At 38.1% G+C, this 17940-nt stretch overlaps 1 protein-coding gene across 5 annotated transcripts in view; it reads left to right on the plus strand.

Annotated features, from left to right (window-relative positions):
- The window catches only part of sev (receptor protein-tyrosine kinase sevenless), a 1896734-nt gene that overhangs the window by 1594914 nt on the left and 283880 nt on the right, over window positions 1–17940 (plus strand). For all 5 annotated transcript variants that reach the window (XM_089239534.1, XM_089239532.1, XM_089239533.1 and 2 more), the window contains one exon: window positions 14374–14521. In XM_089239534.1, the coding sequence (XP_089095660.1) occupies window positions 14374–14521 (148 nt within the window). The remainder of the gene's footprint in view (window positions 1–14373; window positions 14522–17940) is intronic.

The following is a 17940-nucleotide window of genomic DNA, read 5'->3' on the forward strand; positions in this document are numbered from 1 at the left end:
AATTGCCGCGTTTTCAAGACAAATAAATTCAATTGGTCGAATGGTCGACGCGTTTCGGCTCTTCAATGGAGAGCCGTCATCAGGACCTCGTGGTCAGAATTCACACGAATCAGTCGTGGAGGGGTGATGTTTATGTCTGGTCGTCCGAAGAGTTCGCCTTTGTATTTGCTGCGTCCGAGTGGTCTTTGGATGCGAATTGGGGAGCCATCTGTTGCAAAGTGATGAAAGTTTTGTGACGACTGAGGTTAATAAAGCCTGTCCAAGCTGACGAAATAGGTGGCGTGTTTCTTCCATCATTAACGAGGAAATTCTGGCATGTTCTGATGAAGTATCCCTCGAGAAAATTCAATTCAGAATTGTGTGTTGCTTTTTTAAAAACAAACGCTTTATCAAAATCAAAATAATGTGAACGTTGCCAACAGTGTTGGGCAATAGCCGAACTATCCGTCCGTCCCTTCTCAACATGCTTTCGGTGTTCGAGAACTCGAATATTTAGATTTCTCCTAGTTTGGCCAATATATACATTTTCGCAATTCTTGCATGGAATGAAGTAGATACCAGATTCTTTGGAGGTTGAGATAGGATCTTTCAGATGGGAAAAGGTGAGTATATTTGTTGGCTGGAATATTGTATGGAAGTCAAATTTCTTTAAGATAGAAGAGATCATGAAACTTGAAGAAACGAATGGAAGAACAACGGTATTAGAAAACTGTTTTGAGTCAGCTGGGAGTAGGTTCGTGGTGCATGTTTGGGTCAATTTTTTGAGGATCTTGTCGATGAAAAAAGGTGAAAAACCACGATTAGAAGCGATGTCACGAAGGATATTGAGTTCATTCTGGAGGGAGGCTGAATCACTGCAAAGTTTTAGTGCTCGATGAACAAAAGAAGAAAATGCCGAAAGTTTCTGATTGGGAGGATGAAAGGATTTTGCATGAGGTGGCATGGAGATAGCGAATGGCTTACGGTACACAGATGTATGAAATTCAGTGTCTGTCTTCTTAATGAGCACGTCGAGAAAAGGCAGCATATTATTTTTTTCCATTTCATAGGTGAATTCAATATGTGGGTCAATAGAATTCATAAAATTGAATAACTTAGTGACATTAACATCAGTCTCATCAACTAAATTGAATGTGTCATCAACATACCTGATCCAAAGTTTGAAGTGGCGGGTTTCCAAAAGCTTTGTTTCGAAAAAATCCATATATATGTCACAGAGGATAGGCGAGAGTGGGTTGACCTTCCCCATGGCAAGACCTTCTGTTTGGCGGTAAAACTTTCCAAACACTGAGAAATAATTGTGCGATACACAAAGTTGGGTGAGTTGACATATTTCATCGATTTCAATCGAGGAGAAGTGGAATTCTCGCAGACGTTGTTTCAGGAAAGAAATTGCACCGCTGATAGGAATGTTAGTAAACACGGATTTGATATCGAAGCAAATCAATGTAACGTTATCTGGTTGAATGATGCGGATGATGGAAACGAATTCTGAGGAATTCTTTATTGTGAAACGATGCTTTTTGCAAAGAGGGGACAAAAGTTCAACGAGGAATTTAGCAAGTTGATGCGTAGGTGATCCAATGCATGAAATTATAGGTCTTACTGAAAATGAAGGTTTGTGTATTTTTGGAAGAGCATAAAGTCTCCCTCAGCTTGCGGCGGATGGAAAGATGCGTTTCTTGGTCGAAGAATGTAGAATGGGAGACTGATTGATTTTCTTTTGAACCAATTTTAGAAGGGTAGGAGCTGGATCCTTATTGAGACAGATAAAATATGGTCCATCGTTAATTAATTTTTCAACCGACTCTTGATACATGGATTTATCAAGTACAACAATTTGGCCACCTTTTTCAGCTTGAGTGATGAAAATATTGTTGTTTCTTTTAAGTTCTCGAATGGCAGAGATCTCAGATTTCTCAAAGGGTGAAGAAGTGGTTTTTAGATTGGCCGCGAAACTGAAGAAGAAATTAAATACCGAAGAGATTCTTTTTGATCGGGAGAAAGTTTACTGTTGAGGTACGACCGTTCGAAATTTCCCAAAAATTGGTTCGATTCAGATCAGTTATTTTTGCTACCATCCGCTCTTCTTCATTTCGCCGCCCCTGCCCAGTTCTCCCACCTCCAGCTTGTCTTCTTCCTTCCCTATATCACTTTATCTGAAAAATGTACATATATATCTATACACACACATATACATTATAAAATACAAAGTCATGTATGTACAATGGGGTGAACCATGCTAAGCAGGGCGCAGTCGTTTAATGATTCGGGTTCTTCGTTGACGGCATGAATCCAACAATCTCTGTACTAAATATTACCCATTTCGTAACAAAAAACCTGTCACGTTAAAACGAAAGTCCATTTACAATTCAGAATTCGTAAAACAAGGCTAGGAATCCTTCTATTTCTCACACTCGAGAAATTTACAGACCAATCGCTCAATTTTAGGAACAAAAGGGATATGTTACAATAGTACATCCCAACAATAACACACTTTATAAAAATATCATATTAATAACATAGCAATATCGCCCAAAACTTTTGGATTACCACTAAAGAGAAAAAAAAACACAGTTCAAGAACTAGCGGCAACTTGCAGGCTAACTAACTTAAAAAAAAAAAAAAAAAAGAGAGAGAGAGAGAGAGGAAACCCTCTCCCTCCTCTTCTCTAGCAGTAATTACTTCTTATAGATAACAAATCGATTGTATATATAAATACACATACATATACATACACACACGCACATATATATATTCTTCTGACATTAATTCTGCAGGGACATCAATTGTAATACAAACACTCCAGTTCTTGTATTCTCACAAATCAAAAAGTAAATAAGAAATTAAAAATCCCCCTCTCTTCACTTTTCCTTATACCAAAATATATCGTTTACATATGTCCATGTTACATACCACCAATTTATATAACTTGCACTAAAATTCACGTAATACATTTCTTAAGGTCCTCATTTAACTCTAATGTTTTTACCGAACGTTAATATTCTAACAATTTCTCCAGAGAGCTTTTCATTACTTTTATGCAGAATTCAAATGCTGCTTTATTTCTCAATAGGGATAATATGTCTAAGTGCATTTTCTCTCGAGCAATTGCCTTACTTCTCTCTTCTCTCCAATAGCAACACTCATATACACTGCTGGCCACCCAAATTGCAACACCAAGAAAGACCAGAGATATCGCAACAATATTTATTTTGTAGATCACATGTTGCCCAAGCATCAAATGATTAAATTTATAGACTTCTGTGAAGTGTGGTTCCTGCCAAAATCAGTAGCCAGAGTAGCCGCCATTGTTGGAGATCACCGCTGCCACACGCCTCGGCATTGTTTCAAAGAGACTTTGGATGTGTTCTTGAGGTACAGCAGACCAAGCAGCTTCCACGCGTTGCCAAAGTTGATCTGGTGTGGCAGCTGGGGATGTAATCTGGGTCAATCGTTGAGCAACCATGGACCACATGTTTTCTATCGGCGAAAGATCCGGAGAGCGAGCTGGCCAGGGAATTCAATCTGGCGATTGACGAAGAACCTTTTGACAATGCGTGCCACGTGTGGTCGCGCATTATCCTGTTGAAATATGGCTGTGGGCAAGCCCTGAAGGTAAGGAAGGACAACTGGCTCCAACACCTCGGAGATGTAGCGCTGGCTTTTTAAAGTACCGGCAATGCGTACTAGAGGAGTGCGAAAGTGATATCCAATACCGCCCCATACCATAATACCCGGTGCAGGACCAGTGTGGCGGTGCATAACGCAGCTGTTCAGCATCCTCTCTCCACGGTGTCTCCAGACTCGAATCCGACCATCGTGGTGTTGCAGACAGAAGCGTGACTCGTCAGTAAAGACAATTTCATTCCATTGTGCCATCCACATCCTTCTTTCATCGCACCATTGGCGGAGGAGACGTCTGTGGTTCTGCGTCAAGGGTAGACGAAGCAATGGACGTCTTGCGGACAGACCACTCTGCTGTAAACGGCGTCGAATGGTACGCGCAGACACTGGATGATGCGGTACAGACTGAATGTGGTGTGCTATGGTTCGTGATGTGGCTGAGCGATCCGTCACTGCCATACGCACAATACGCCTGTCATCACGTGAAGTTGTGCACTGAGGTGGATGCGATCGAACACGTCGGTCCGTCGTACCCTCCTGCATCCAACGATCACATATCCGCATTACAGTTGTTTGGTTTCGTCCAACACGACTACCGATTTCCCTGAAAGATAATCCACAATCTCGGTAGGCCACTATCCTTCCTCTGTCGAACTCGGATACTTGATCAAAAGATGATCGCTGTTTTCTACGAGGCATAATTGATCGTTTTTTTGAAAAAACCACAAGAAAAACACAATTGCCGTACTTCAAATCGTCGAAATCTCCAAGCCTTAAATAGCGCTTTGAAGTGGCACCACAGGCGCGCGTGATGTGCGTCTGCGCTGAAATTCTAATCATTTGCATATCTCACCTCCGCTAATGCATGTTGTAAATTTCATATTATTTGCATGCTTCCTTCAGGGTGTTGCATTTACGGTGGCCAGCAGTGTATATAATGTCTTCTTCTTGCTTCACGTTCACCACAAAATATGCAAGAATTGTCTTTATGATGGTACCACTCTTGGTAATAACCAAGGGCGCCATGTTCAGTGAAAATCTGGTTCAAATAGAAATTCCCCTTAATCCTTCTAGTCGTGACTTTCGGGAACAAGGCATATGTAACTCTTCCTTTTGTCGAGCTGTCCCAAATCCTTTGCCAAAGTCTGATGCTTTCCTGTTTCAATAATGTTTTTATTTGAAGCAATGAGTAGTGCACTGAAACGTCTACTTGAGTTTTTGCAGTAGCTCTCTTTGCCATTTTGTCCACCTGTTCGTTTCTTGGATTGCCTACGTGGGCCTTAACCCAATGTAGCTTCAGTTGAATCTCATTTGTGGATTCTCTAATTTCTTTTACCATCTGGTCCTTATTTTTGGATGAGCCTAGTGCCTGAAGAGCCGACATGCAATCACTATACAAGTCCAGTTCCGAAATGTTCATTGTTCTCGCTTTGTTGATGGCATACCTTATTGCAGTCAGCTCTGCCATATTAACTGTGGCGTTGTCACTTAATTTCAGTTCTTCGCTGTGTATCAAGTAATTTCCATTAAAGATTACATATGCTGATCCTATGCCAGCATCCGTCTTTGATCCATCGGTATATATATGGACCACTTTTTCCATCAGTTTCTTTCTTATCGCAGGATAGTGCTTTTCTCTCCCAAGGGTTAGAGAAATCCTCTACCTCTCTGTATACATTATTGCTTCTATCTGTAATTGACCAATGGTAATATTTCTTCTCAGTACTTTCAGATCGAATATTTTCTTCTGGATGTCTGCTTTCAAGTACAGCGGAATGCACCCCGATAATACTTGAATTGTGTGATTAGATACCGACTTGTAACATTTCGTCACGATTTTAAGGGCCACTCGTTGAATCTGTTCTAGTTTGTCTTTAATATATTGTAGTTGGTTATTATACCATATTTCTGATCCATATAAAATCTTTCGCTCTGTACATCCAAGATAAATCTCTTTCACAATCGATGGGGTCAGTCCCCAAGTTGCCCTTGTTATTCTGGCGAAGTTTTTGCATGAAATTGAAGATTTTTTCCTTGACCTCATTTAGATGGCCAGTAAAGCATGCATTATAATCAAGCCTAATTCCTAAATATTTAATATTTTTCGAGTGTGTAATTGAGTGTCCATTAATTCTGATCGGTGGATATCGATCTACTTCCTTGCCATGTTTAAGGATCATATATTGGCATTTGTGGTAACTCAACGTTAAACCATATTTCTCAGTCCAAGAGTTAACTTGTTCCAGAATGTTGGAAGAGTAATACTCAAAATTAGTATAGTTGGTTGACTGCAGTGTGATGACAATATCATCTGCAAAAGCTTGGATATTTTCGCGCTGGTGTAGAGGAATTTCCAATAGCTCATTTATTATGAGTAATCATATAATAGGTCCCATGGACGATCTCTGGGGGACTCCCACGTTATAATGTTTTCTTCCCTCTGTGTCACCTGCTATTATAGTTCTGTAACTCAAAAAATCCAATATTTGGTTCAGCAGTGGGCCTGGTATTTCGTTTTTTATTAGAAGTTGTTTGACTCCCTCTAGTCTCACTGATCCAAACGCATTCTTGACGTCAAGACTTAAAAGACAGGTATACATATGCTGTTCCATGTTTTGTTTTATGGTCGCCAATATATTATGAAGAGCATGAATAGCTCCTTTTCCTCTGCGGAAGCCATATTGCCTATTACTAATTTTGTTGTTAGACTCTAAGTAGCAGACCAATCTTTGTGTTATGACTTTGTCCAGGATTTTTCCCCACAGTGGGAGCAAACTGATTGGACGGTATCCGTCTACTCTCATCAAGTCCTTTCTCTCTTTGGGGATATATGCTATCCTTGCAATTTTCCACACTTCTGGAAATTTATTTGCTTCCACGCAAATGTTTAAGATTCCTCGAAACCAGTTTTCATCACAATTATAAAGTTCACTTAATATTTCTATAGTCAGTCCATCTGTACCTGGTGCTTTCTTTGGTTTAATCTCGTTCATTATACCTCTCAGTTCCGTTTTTGTTATGATATGCTGGTGCTCTCCTTCCGTTAATTGTAACGGCTCTATATCTCCTTGTCTATAGTTTACTTCTTTCAAATAATATCTATTAAGTACTTGAATGGTTTCGTTATAACTCTCAGTCAAGTTGTTGCTTTCATCAAAAATTCCAACTGCCACAGTGTATCGACTAAGTTTCTCTTTTGCTATCCTATATGGGATGCCAAATGCATCCTTGACTGTGATTTTTTCCAAGAATTCTCTTAATGATTTTCTTTTAGTTTCAACTATCATTCTCTTATACAATTTTTTTTCTCTTCTGTAATTCATTTTCAGTCCACTCTTTGTTCTCTCTGAAATCTCCTTCTTAGAGCTCTTATATATTTTCTTCTTGTATTCAGAGTTGGATTCCACCAATACGCATCCCTAGTCTTTCTTTCAGACTTTCTCTTACTATATACAGCTGAGTTGTATATTCTATCTTGAATACGTTTCAAGTATTGGTCTATATTATGGGGTCCTAGTTCTTCTATTCCGTTTTCGTAGATAATTTTTGTGATTTCGGACCTAAATCTCAAAATGTCCAAGTCGTCAATTCTTACATTTTTTCTTCGCATGGTTCTTGGTAGATCGAATGACAATTGAAACAAAATCAACGCATGGTCACTCATCGTTTCTCTATCACTGACTTGCCAATTCAAGATTTTCCTCTCATCCAAGTTCCTTACTAACACAAGATCAATCCAGCTGATTCCAGTAGTGGAGTTAAATGTTGGATTGGTGTTCGAATCGTTAATAAGAACTAGATCATTTTCATTAATATGGTCCAACATTTGTAAACCCCTGGCATCTGTACCTCTTGGGCTCCACGCCCGTGATTTCGCATTAAAGTCCCCACACAGTATAATTTTTTCGTTTCTGTGTCTTTCATAAAATAACTGTAAGTCATTTAAATAGCCGTCCAATGGAACTGAGGGTTCACAATAGATCGAAATAATAATAATTTCACAATTTCCAAGCATGATTTTAACAATAACCATATTTCTTGTTGTTTGTAATAGCATTGGTCTTAATCCTGAGAGTCTAATTATTATAGCTGACCTTGGGTTTTCATCGTGTGCTGCAATAACCAAGTCCATTGAGTATCCCATTAGTTTATTGTTTACAACGTAAGGGTCATTAACACTGACCACATCCAATTTGTTTTTTAAAATGTCTCTAGACAATACCTCCGAAGCCTGTTTGCAATGGTTAGTGTTCAAATGACCCAATTTCAGGGCCATTTTATTTTTCAAATATATAATTAATCCTCTCCTGTAGTTTCTTGAACTCTTTTTCATATGTTTTACACAATGCGTCTGTAGCCGAATGTTTAATATTAAATTTTGTTTTGAATTTCGTATTCGAAATCTCACAGTTCTTGCAGCTTTTTTCTTTCGTACAATCGTTTACCCCATGATCTCCCTCACCACAGTTTCTACATCGCTTTTGATTTTGACAGTGTTTTCCAATGTGTCCGTATGACCAACAATTGAAACATTGAGTCAATTTCAAGTATTCTCTACAGGTTACTGAGCCCCAACCCAGGAAAATTCTTTTCTTTGCGGTCAAGAAATTAAATGTCCTAGGGGTCTACTTCCAAGATGCAATTATAATCCGTTCTTCCGCCCCTATTTGGGTATCTATATTTCAAGTTTAGTTCTGCCGTTTGGTCTAAATTATTCTTATGTCTCAAAATCTCCGCCACGTTTTGCTCTTCCACCGATTCGTCTACCCCGTATAAAATTAACTGGGGATTGCGTTTTTTAGGTCTACTTATTGTATATTTCCTTTTCAGGTCTCCACTTTTCCCGAATTCTTCAATAATTTTGTCAATATCTTCGTCAGATTGAGTCTCAATTATAAGTTTTCCTTTGTTTGTGGTCCAATTCTGCCTGATTGGAATAGGTTTATTTGCTATGTCGAATCCTTGTTGTATTTCTTTGCGAACCACCGTTGGGTTAGTTGATTCTTTTGACTCTATGCTCACTAAGTACCTTGTACGAAGTCTAGATCTACTCCTACTAGCCGGACTTTTTGTGATCTTTTCTCTTTCTCTCGGGTCTTCAGTCCCTTTTCTCAAAATGTGTCTGTATGTTGGGATCACTTTGATCTCATCCACTATTGCCCGTAGGTCTGTAATCTCCTTTTTCAGTCCCTCGAAATTTTCTCTCTCCCTTTCTATCTTCTTATATGCGTTATTCTCCGCCAAAAGTTGGCAAGCATCTATCTGTTGTCTTCTGGCTGCCTCTAATAGCTTCTAATTTTCGGTAAATTTCCCCTTTTCCTATTTTACTCTTATCTATTACCTTCTTTAGCTCATCGACCAAACATTTGATTTCTATATAAGAATTTTCTATGTCTAATCTTGTTATATCAAGTGACTCTACTTCCAACTCTTCCCGTGACATTGGGCTACTCTGTCGTATCATGAATCCGCAGATTCATTCGATTTCAAAATATATTGTTATGTCCCTTTTTTTTGCGTCACGCAAATTTTTTTCTTGAAATGGTCTCACATTTATCGGACAAGATCTTAAAAGTTCTTAATGTCCTATATTTTCACAATATGGTCTGGTGTTTTTTGATCCTGTCGTCTTTTGAACGAAATTTTTTGACAGTTGAACGGCTCACTAGCTCGCACGCGTAGTCCGTTGCAACGCATCCCTGTCACAACCGAACTTTCTTCCGCGCAAACAGCACGTGTTTTTTTCAATAAAAATAGTCCCTTTTCTAAATTGCGATAATTAATTTTTCGCGGTACTAAAACTTAAGATTTTAACACAGAAAAAAGTACTTATCTTCTTATATCCATAAAAATCTTCATTTCACAGAAATATGTCGCTAGTAGCTGAATAACACCGTAAATACACAGAGCAAATAATCATGCGACTGACATACATATTGGTATATATTAGTATCATATTGGTATATAGAGAAAATACCCATATATGATATTTTAATTAAATTCTTTCATCTTAAAATGCTAATTTTTAAGGTTAATACCACAAGATTTTTCGGAAGATATTCCCTGTATCTTCCTCTTTATGGCTCCTGCAGCAGAGCCTCAGACTAAACTTTTCATATGCCCTTCTATACTTAATTTGCAATGTGCAAAACAAAAAATGATAAGAGAATCACTGATTTATTTTATTTTTTTCGAGTGACTGCGGGGCCCCTTCCCGAAGTGCACATGGAGCCCCAAGGACTCCGCGGAGCACCGATTGAGCACCGCTGGTCTAAGGAAATAAATGTACGCACAATTATGTACCGTCACATGGGGTATTAATTAAATCATGTACCGTTAAGACTTGTAAGCAAATTATCCCATATCTGCCAGCATAGTAGTACACTGAATTTTCTCGGGGGTTCAGATTTTTTTTCCTTCGGGGGATTTACGTTTTTTTCCTGCAAAATAACACTATAATCCTGGCTGAAGGGGGGGGGGGGGTTAGAACCCCAAACCCCATTGTGGTGCACGCGATTGCACCACAATACATAACTATATGCAATACAGTACAATACGCGATGCATCACATAAGCAATAAATTAGAATAAGCAATACAGCACGCGATGCATTACAATACGTAATGCACCAAAAATACCAATGTACAACTATTTACAGTGCCCCGCAATACAGCATAAAACGTAATGCACCACAATACGCAATAAGCGAAGCAACATAATATATTCAAAAAGTGCTGTGTTACGGTAAGCAATATATCACGCGGATGCGCTTCAATGTGCAATGCACCACAATAAGCAATATATCACGCGGATGCGCTTCAATGTGCAATGCACCACAATAAGCAATACAGCATAATACGCAATGCCACACCATCGGCGATTCAATACAATAAGTAGTGCAGCCTTATATTAAGGGCACCACAAAAAACAATGCACCACTATATTCAATGCACAGCATTAAGCAATACAGCACAGTGCTTATTGCACCATCATCGGCAATACAGCACAAGCAATGCTCCACCATAGGCAATGCAGCATAATAATTAGTGCACCATAATATTTAAACACCGCAATAAGCAATGCACCACTATATTCAGTGAGTGCATCACATTAAGCACAATACGCAATAACCACAATAAGCTAAAAAACACAATGCGTAATTAACCCCCTTCGGCAATGCAGCACAATAACAAATACATTGCCACCGTAGGAATTACAGCACAATACGCAATGCACCACAATATGCAGTGCACCACAATACGCTATGAACCACAATACACCATAAGGACTGCATTAGAATAAGCAATATGACACGTGATTCACTAAAATACGTAATGCATAGCAATGTGCAATTGACCAATATTTACAGTGCACCACAATAAGCAATGCAGCACAATACCTCATGCACCGCAATGCAGCACGATGCATCGTACTAAACAAAGCACCATAATACGCAATGAGCCATAATAAGCCATAAGCACTGCATTGCAATAAACAATACAGCACTCGGTGCACAACAACAGTGGTTCTCAACCGGGGGCCCTAGGATATTCCAGGGGGGCCACGGATGAAAATCTTGCAAAAGGGGAGCCACGGCTACTGATACGGGGGCCATGAAGAAATTCGTGACATTAAATTTTTTTCAGTCACTCTGACTAAAAAAGTTTAATTTCAAACAAAATGCATAGAATATCTTTTTCGTAATTTTTCCCCATTCAAGTAACATTAACATGAGGAAGAAGAAAATAAAGAAAAGTGGTTCATGTAATCTCGGTGGTTTTACGACTTGGGGGTGATAGTAGGCCCTGATACAAACTATAGAAGAGATTTAAGCAAAATGGAATAACTGTAAAGACAGAAAATTGTGTGTTCAAAGACTTTTCATTCAAAGAGGGCTGCCATAAAGAAAACAAAGATTTGTTGACCATTCATTGATATTCTTTTGAGAGTGCTGGTAGTAAATGTAATCCAAGAAGTAGATGGGTGAAAAATGAAAGCTTGCAAAAAACCCATCGTTTTCATGCAATTACAGGCGGATAGCCATTTAGTTTAGCATAAAGCTATCTTCAGCCAGCACTGAGTGGTCTGATGGGGAATATATTTATAAAAATCGAATAGAGAATGATTGCTCTGGGGTATTTTTTTATGAATTTTGAAAGAGGGTGCCAATCCATTGCTCTGATGAAAAGAAATAAAGTCGAATTCAGTTATAACGAACTCCAAGAGATCAAATCATACATGGGGAAAATACCCGCGAAATTTAAAATTTTTTAAAACTACATTGCTGTGATAATATATTGGGACAGGGGCGGCTTAAGCGAGGGTGCAAGGGGTGCGGCGCACCCGGGCGGCAGCGTAGACACTACTTAAGACAACAAAATTTAACACAGTAAAAATTCACGACATCACGCTTTTGAGTCCTACTATACCTCGACAACGGAAACGTTGAGAAAATAGACAAGGCCTCTGATCGTAATACCAGAAACAAGAATGGAAGCTATCTGGGCGACTCGAGACAAAATCTGTACCCGTGTGGGACTTATTTTTTGCACCCTCTACCCTCCATAGCCCCTACCTCCTGCGTCAGGGAATCTTTCGTAGTGCCCATGCCCGATTTTCCACGGGGGTCCCTTCTACAGTTAATGTATAGAGTGGAAAAAGAAAAGTTATAAGGATTTAGTCCCGGGCCTCAAGCTGTAGCCCTGTCAGCCCTACCCTTAGAAGATGTCCTGCCCCTCCCTCACAATTTATCCAAACAATTCCTAACAAAACATTTTTTCGGCCCTTCATTTCCGATTTTGCGCTCCTCCAGAGAGGACAATTTGATTTTTTTTGGCAAATTGAATTTTTTTTTACCCATTCACCCCGGATTTAGCAAGCGGTGCCGCGTGTGGCAGCAATGGATCGCGTGGCCAAGCGCCACCCCTGTACTCTATTACAAGGGCCATGTGTGCATTTTGGTTCCCTCACCCATGGCCCCCACAAGAGCCCGGGATAATTCTCATAATTTTTTGGCTTTTTCAGGCTATAAATTAACTATAGAAAAGGCCGTGAGAAATCTGACTGGGAGGAGGCCTGCGAAAGATCCCAGCCTTGGGGCCAACTCCGCAGATCGCTTTATGTCGCTTTCAGGAAAATGCAGCTCACAAACCTAACTGTATGAAAAAACATATCAATAAAAAATATCACTGTTGGGTTTCTGAAAATTTTATTTACATCACTTCTATCATTTTTCATCATTGCATTCCATTGTTTATTACGGTACATGAAAATTATTAGAATGGGACAAAAAAAAAATGGAAACTTACTCTTGAACGTTTTGCAACTTTGACGTCTCGTGATCAATCAATCTCTGAAATCAATTTTTTATAAAAATTCTTGTTTTTTGGAAAGCCAAATGTGTAAACTTTGGGACCATTCTTATTTGGATTTAATTGGCATTAATTTTGAACAATATATCGATAGACCATGGTTGATTTTCACAAATACTGAAAAGTAAATTGAAAAATGTTGTGAGGAAAAACCTACAATAATATCTTGAAAATATTTAATAATACATAACACACTGTACATAAAAAGATTGTCTTTAAGTATGAATAGCTTCCCGATTGATTTTACTTTTTATTTATTAGTTATTGTGTGGCACTGAGCGAAAAAATACCGATATATCGTGCCACTGAAAGGATTAAACTATAAAAAAAAATTGTAGCTCCCTTCAACTGCAATGCTAAGTTTTTCTGCTCTTTTGTAAATTATGGGTTTCAGACGTTCCCAGGGTGCAGAAATAATGGTAACATGCTATCCATAAGCATTAAAAAACTATGAGAAAAAAAAGCTAAGAAACACTGATTACATTAATAATAATAATATGCGTGGATTTAAAAAGTGAGTGTAATTACTTACCAGTACTTTTGTCCAGCATTCGTCTTTGGATATTAGCATTCATTACATAGTCACGTTATCTTCTGCGTGCAAAACTAAAAACAGTTGACTTCATAATTGAATATTCATATGCAGTCGTGAAAGAGCGTGAAAAAAGACTTTCGTTCAATTGCTTATTTAAAACAGAAAAACGATTATTATCATTATTTTTTCACAACGTTTTTAACGAGAATCCCAGTGATTAATGCACGTGCAGCGAAGATCACATCCTTTTGTCGCCAAAACCTTATCTATCATGCCAAATCAACAAATAGCAACAGCAAAGAGCAGCAAGCAACAGCTTGTTAATCACCAAGTACGAGCCAATCTCGGGAAGTATTTTTTGTTATTTGTGGAAACCATGAACCTAGTTAGGCTTGCGTCTACCTACACTACGTCACAGCTGTGTAAGGCAACCGTCCTCTGGCTTTGTATCTAGGAGGTAATGGTTGTGCTCGGTTTCAAAAAAAAATATCAGAACAAAATAATCTGAACGTATGGGAAAAATTCTGACAGAGTTGAAAATTGAAATTCACAAATCTGTTATAAAAACAATCAATTAGATGATTTCCTGTCGTTGTGAATTATCGTTATAACGCACTTTTTCTGTGCTATCTATTACTCCTTGCACTGTTTTCCATCAACTCGACATATTCTCGACATTAAAAACTTGCCGGACTTGCTTCTTTTCAATTGTTTCTTTTTTTAAATCTGAAATATGAATTTCAATATGGATATTTTAAAAACTATTTGTATCATTTTTTAATCAATACTTGACTAATAAAAGAATATCTTAAATTGCATGATTATATTACTTTGTTTTCAGTTTATAAACGCAAGGAAAATAAAGAAAAGAAAATACATGGTATTGTCAACCACAATCAACATCCACCTGAATTTGAACTTGCTACCCTACAAGATCTTCCACAAAATGCCAACTTCATTCATGAAACGAATGCTCTGTACAATCTTAGGTAAGCATTCTTTTTGAAAGTTGAACCCTTATTTGAAGGGGAAAAAATTGAGCAATGTCGGACGCAGTAATTTTCGTGAAAACCTCTATCATGTATAGTCTATTGAAATTAAATTATAAATTTTTCGTACTACAAAGTGCTGTGATGGGGATCCTAGCTTATGTTTAGATACGACAGCAATGTAAAAATTTGTAATCCTTATCCATATTTATACAACTACAATGGCCACAACAGACAAAATGCCCAATGGAGTGGCTGAGAAAGGATGCCCATGAAAGGCTTGACAAATGCTCGTTAGATGCCGCCTGAACTGAGTTGTCAGAGCTCGCTTACGTTGCCTCTTGGTGTGATTCTTTAAGTCCCTTGGCCGCAATTTACTGGCGAAATATTACAAAACGTATCCAAATAAAACGCGAAAATTTCAGATACGTTCTTCATATTGCACGAGGTTATATGATTATTAAAATTAAAAAAATAAATAAATTTATTTTCCTGCACAAAAAAAACAAAATAGAGTAAGTTAAGCGCTCTGTACCTCTCGTAAAATTAACAAAAACGTCATGTTTTTAGGTGCAACATTCGCTGAGATATTTGAATTCAAAGATCTCTGGGGAAAGAAGGTAAAGGTCAGTATAATGAGCTTGTCCGTTATTATATGTGGTTCTTTCCCTCATTTTCAGCGTATTTGGAATTCAAGCGGATATTGCACTGAGAAACATGGATTTTTTTAATAATTTTGTTTTGCCTCAGCAGAGACAACGCAACAATTTTATTTATTTATTTAAATTATTTGTAAATAGCGGGTTGGCACTTACATCACAGAGGAAAAAAAAATTCTAATTTAGTTTTATAGAACAAAAAGGGGTCCGCATAAATTTTTTTTTAAATATGCAACCCCCTTGTAATATGAATGACGTATGCATTTATCTGGATACTTTCAGCATCTGCACGCTATTTGGATACTTTCAGCATCTGCACGCTATTTGGATACTTTTTCTTAATTGGAAGTATGCCTCTAGGAACAACGGTTAGCCAGTAATTTGCGCTAAGGGACTCCAGGTGCACGTTGGTTTTGAATTCTGGCCCGGCATGTACGGTGTCATTCTCTTTGGAATGCTGTATTATTTGCATTTGGCCCGATTTTGTAATTCTGGCTCATAGTTAGAGATAGACATGAAATGCTGGGGGGGAGGCCGCAGGATAATAAAAAATGGGGGACATGATGATGATGTCCATTCATATATATGTGTGGAGGTGCTGTTGGCATATGTACAATAAAAGCAGCGCCAACACATACGCACAATTACCGGCCGCACCGTGTAGGAACGCTGTGTCAACACCGGAAAGCCTCACTGGTGTCCCGGGCAAAAATGTCTATATTGCTGTGTTATTTATAGTTGGATACACCTTTCCGAAGTTAGGATGAGAACTTGCTGCGGCTCGGTTGCAGGCGGTTGAGGTTGGGGGGAAGGCACCATCTATACTTTCATTCTTCAGCGCACAGATACAATCGCAACCGCTAGCGGTGATTTTTGCAACCGAGAAAATCAACATTTTTTTTGAATGGTTGGGGTAACCACGAAGCTGCCCGGTTTCGTTCACAATCCCGACAGGTCAAAATCCCGACACGGTCAAATTGAAAAATTTAATTTCTCCGTATAAGCCGCACTTCGCGATTTCTGTTTCTATCTGCATTTCTCAAGGCGCGGGGCGTTGGGGCGCCGATAAGAATGATAAATTGCGATCAAATAAATTTTCAAATTTTAATTTCGCCGTATAAGCCGCACTTCGCGATTTGTGTTAAAACTCAACCTTTATGAACCCAAGGACCACTGAAATGTCTCATACAATTTTTCGGACCACATGTGTCCCCTATTACGGGACATTCCTGTAATTTTTGTTCCGATTATTTTTTTTATACAATTTGTTCCGTTTTTTTCAACGAGGCTTTATTTAAATTTGTAAATTTACTGAAGTCGTTTATGCACAGACACGCATTCATATTGCAAGGGGTACTATAGTTATTAAAATATAAAATTTAACTTTCTATACGGACATACTATGCCCAAAAATCCAACTAGAAAGTCGTTGCCCTGACTCTCCTTATGATGTCAAAAAATTCCACGTTTTTAAATGGAATATTCACTAAGATATTCGAATTAGAAAAATGGGGGAAATGTTGGGGAAAAATAACATTGGAATACGGGTAAACTGTTTTACCACGTGGAAACGTGGAATTTGTTTTTGTTGGCTGCAGTAGAGAGACAGACAGGGTACAACTTTTTAATTTGATTTTCGGGCACAGGGTGTCCGTATAAAAATTAATGTGTTTTATTTAATTAACTAACAACCCTTTGAAACATGAATGACGTATCTGAGTAATGCTCGCTATTTGGATACTTTTTCTAATTGGGAGTGTGCCTCTAGTGACAACGTTCGCCAGTAAAATGCCGTGCGTACCGTTACCTGTGCCCCCCGTATATATTTTATGGTAAATGTGAAAAATTCGGTTATTATGCATAATTCCAGACCATTTTGACAAATTTGTTAAATTTTCCGAATTTATCACATTTACCTATTACCTACTTGTGATAAATAGACAAATACCGATGTTCAAGACAAAGAGTCAAAAAGTCCGACTCTTTGTCTTGAACGGCGAGTAACTTCAGCTATAAAGATTATTTTGTCTTTCCACTATTTGTCTCTGCTACTGAAGAAGGAACTTCATACAGTTCCGAAACGCATCTAGCTGTTGTTTTCTTCTAATTTTTGGTATGCTCACGTTGTTTTCCCTAGTATATTGTTTCACCCAAAAGGTAATTCCAACATTCTAAAGGTAACATTCTAACGATAGCAAAAATTATAGGATTGATAATTTATATGTTTTTATCATTATAACATTATTTTCATTTAATTTAATTCCTCCCATCACGTACGGGAAAAACTGATAAGTGGTTGAATTCAGGGATATTTCTGCATGATTTGTTCCATATTTATGTTATTGATCAACTACATTCGGGAATTATACGTAATCACTGATAAAAGTGATAAATGTAGGGAAATTAATTTACTTTATACCGACGCGATTGGGGATTACGCATAATAACTGGCGATTATGGGTAATCACTGATTTTTCATATTTATTGCAACATACACACATGAGTTCATACCATTCTCACAAAATGAGTTCTGATAGCTTTTCAATGAAGCATTTTCTCTAACATACAGATGTGGGGTAAACGAAGTACTTGAAAATTATAATGAATATAAGAAAGACACCTGAAGTAGCAATTATTAAATTTGTGAATTGAACCGATAGTAGAAAAATAAAAGAATGAGAAAAAGTCCCCACATAAAAATACAGAGTAAGCTACAAAAATTCAGTAAAATGTTCCGCATTGCAAGGCATTGAGAACTAG

The sequence above is a fragment of the Pholcus phalangioides genome, unplaced genomic scaffold (assembly GCF_987345545.1).
Source record: "Pholcus phalangioides strain wild (caught in Gottingen) unplaced genomic scaffold, Ppha-v1.0 ptg000011l_1, whole genome shotgun sequence".
Lineage (NCBI taxonomy): Eukaryota > Metazoa > Arthropoda > Arachnida > Araneae > Pholcidae > Pholcus > Pholcus phalangioides.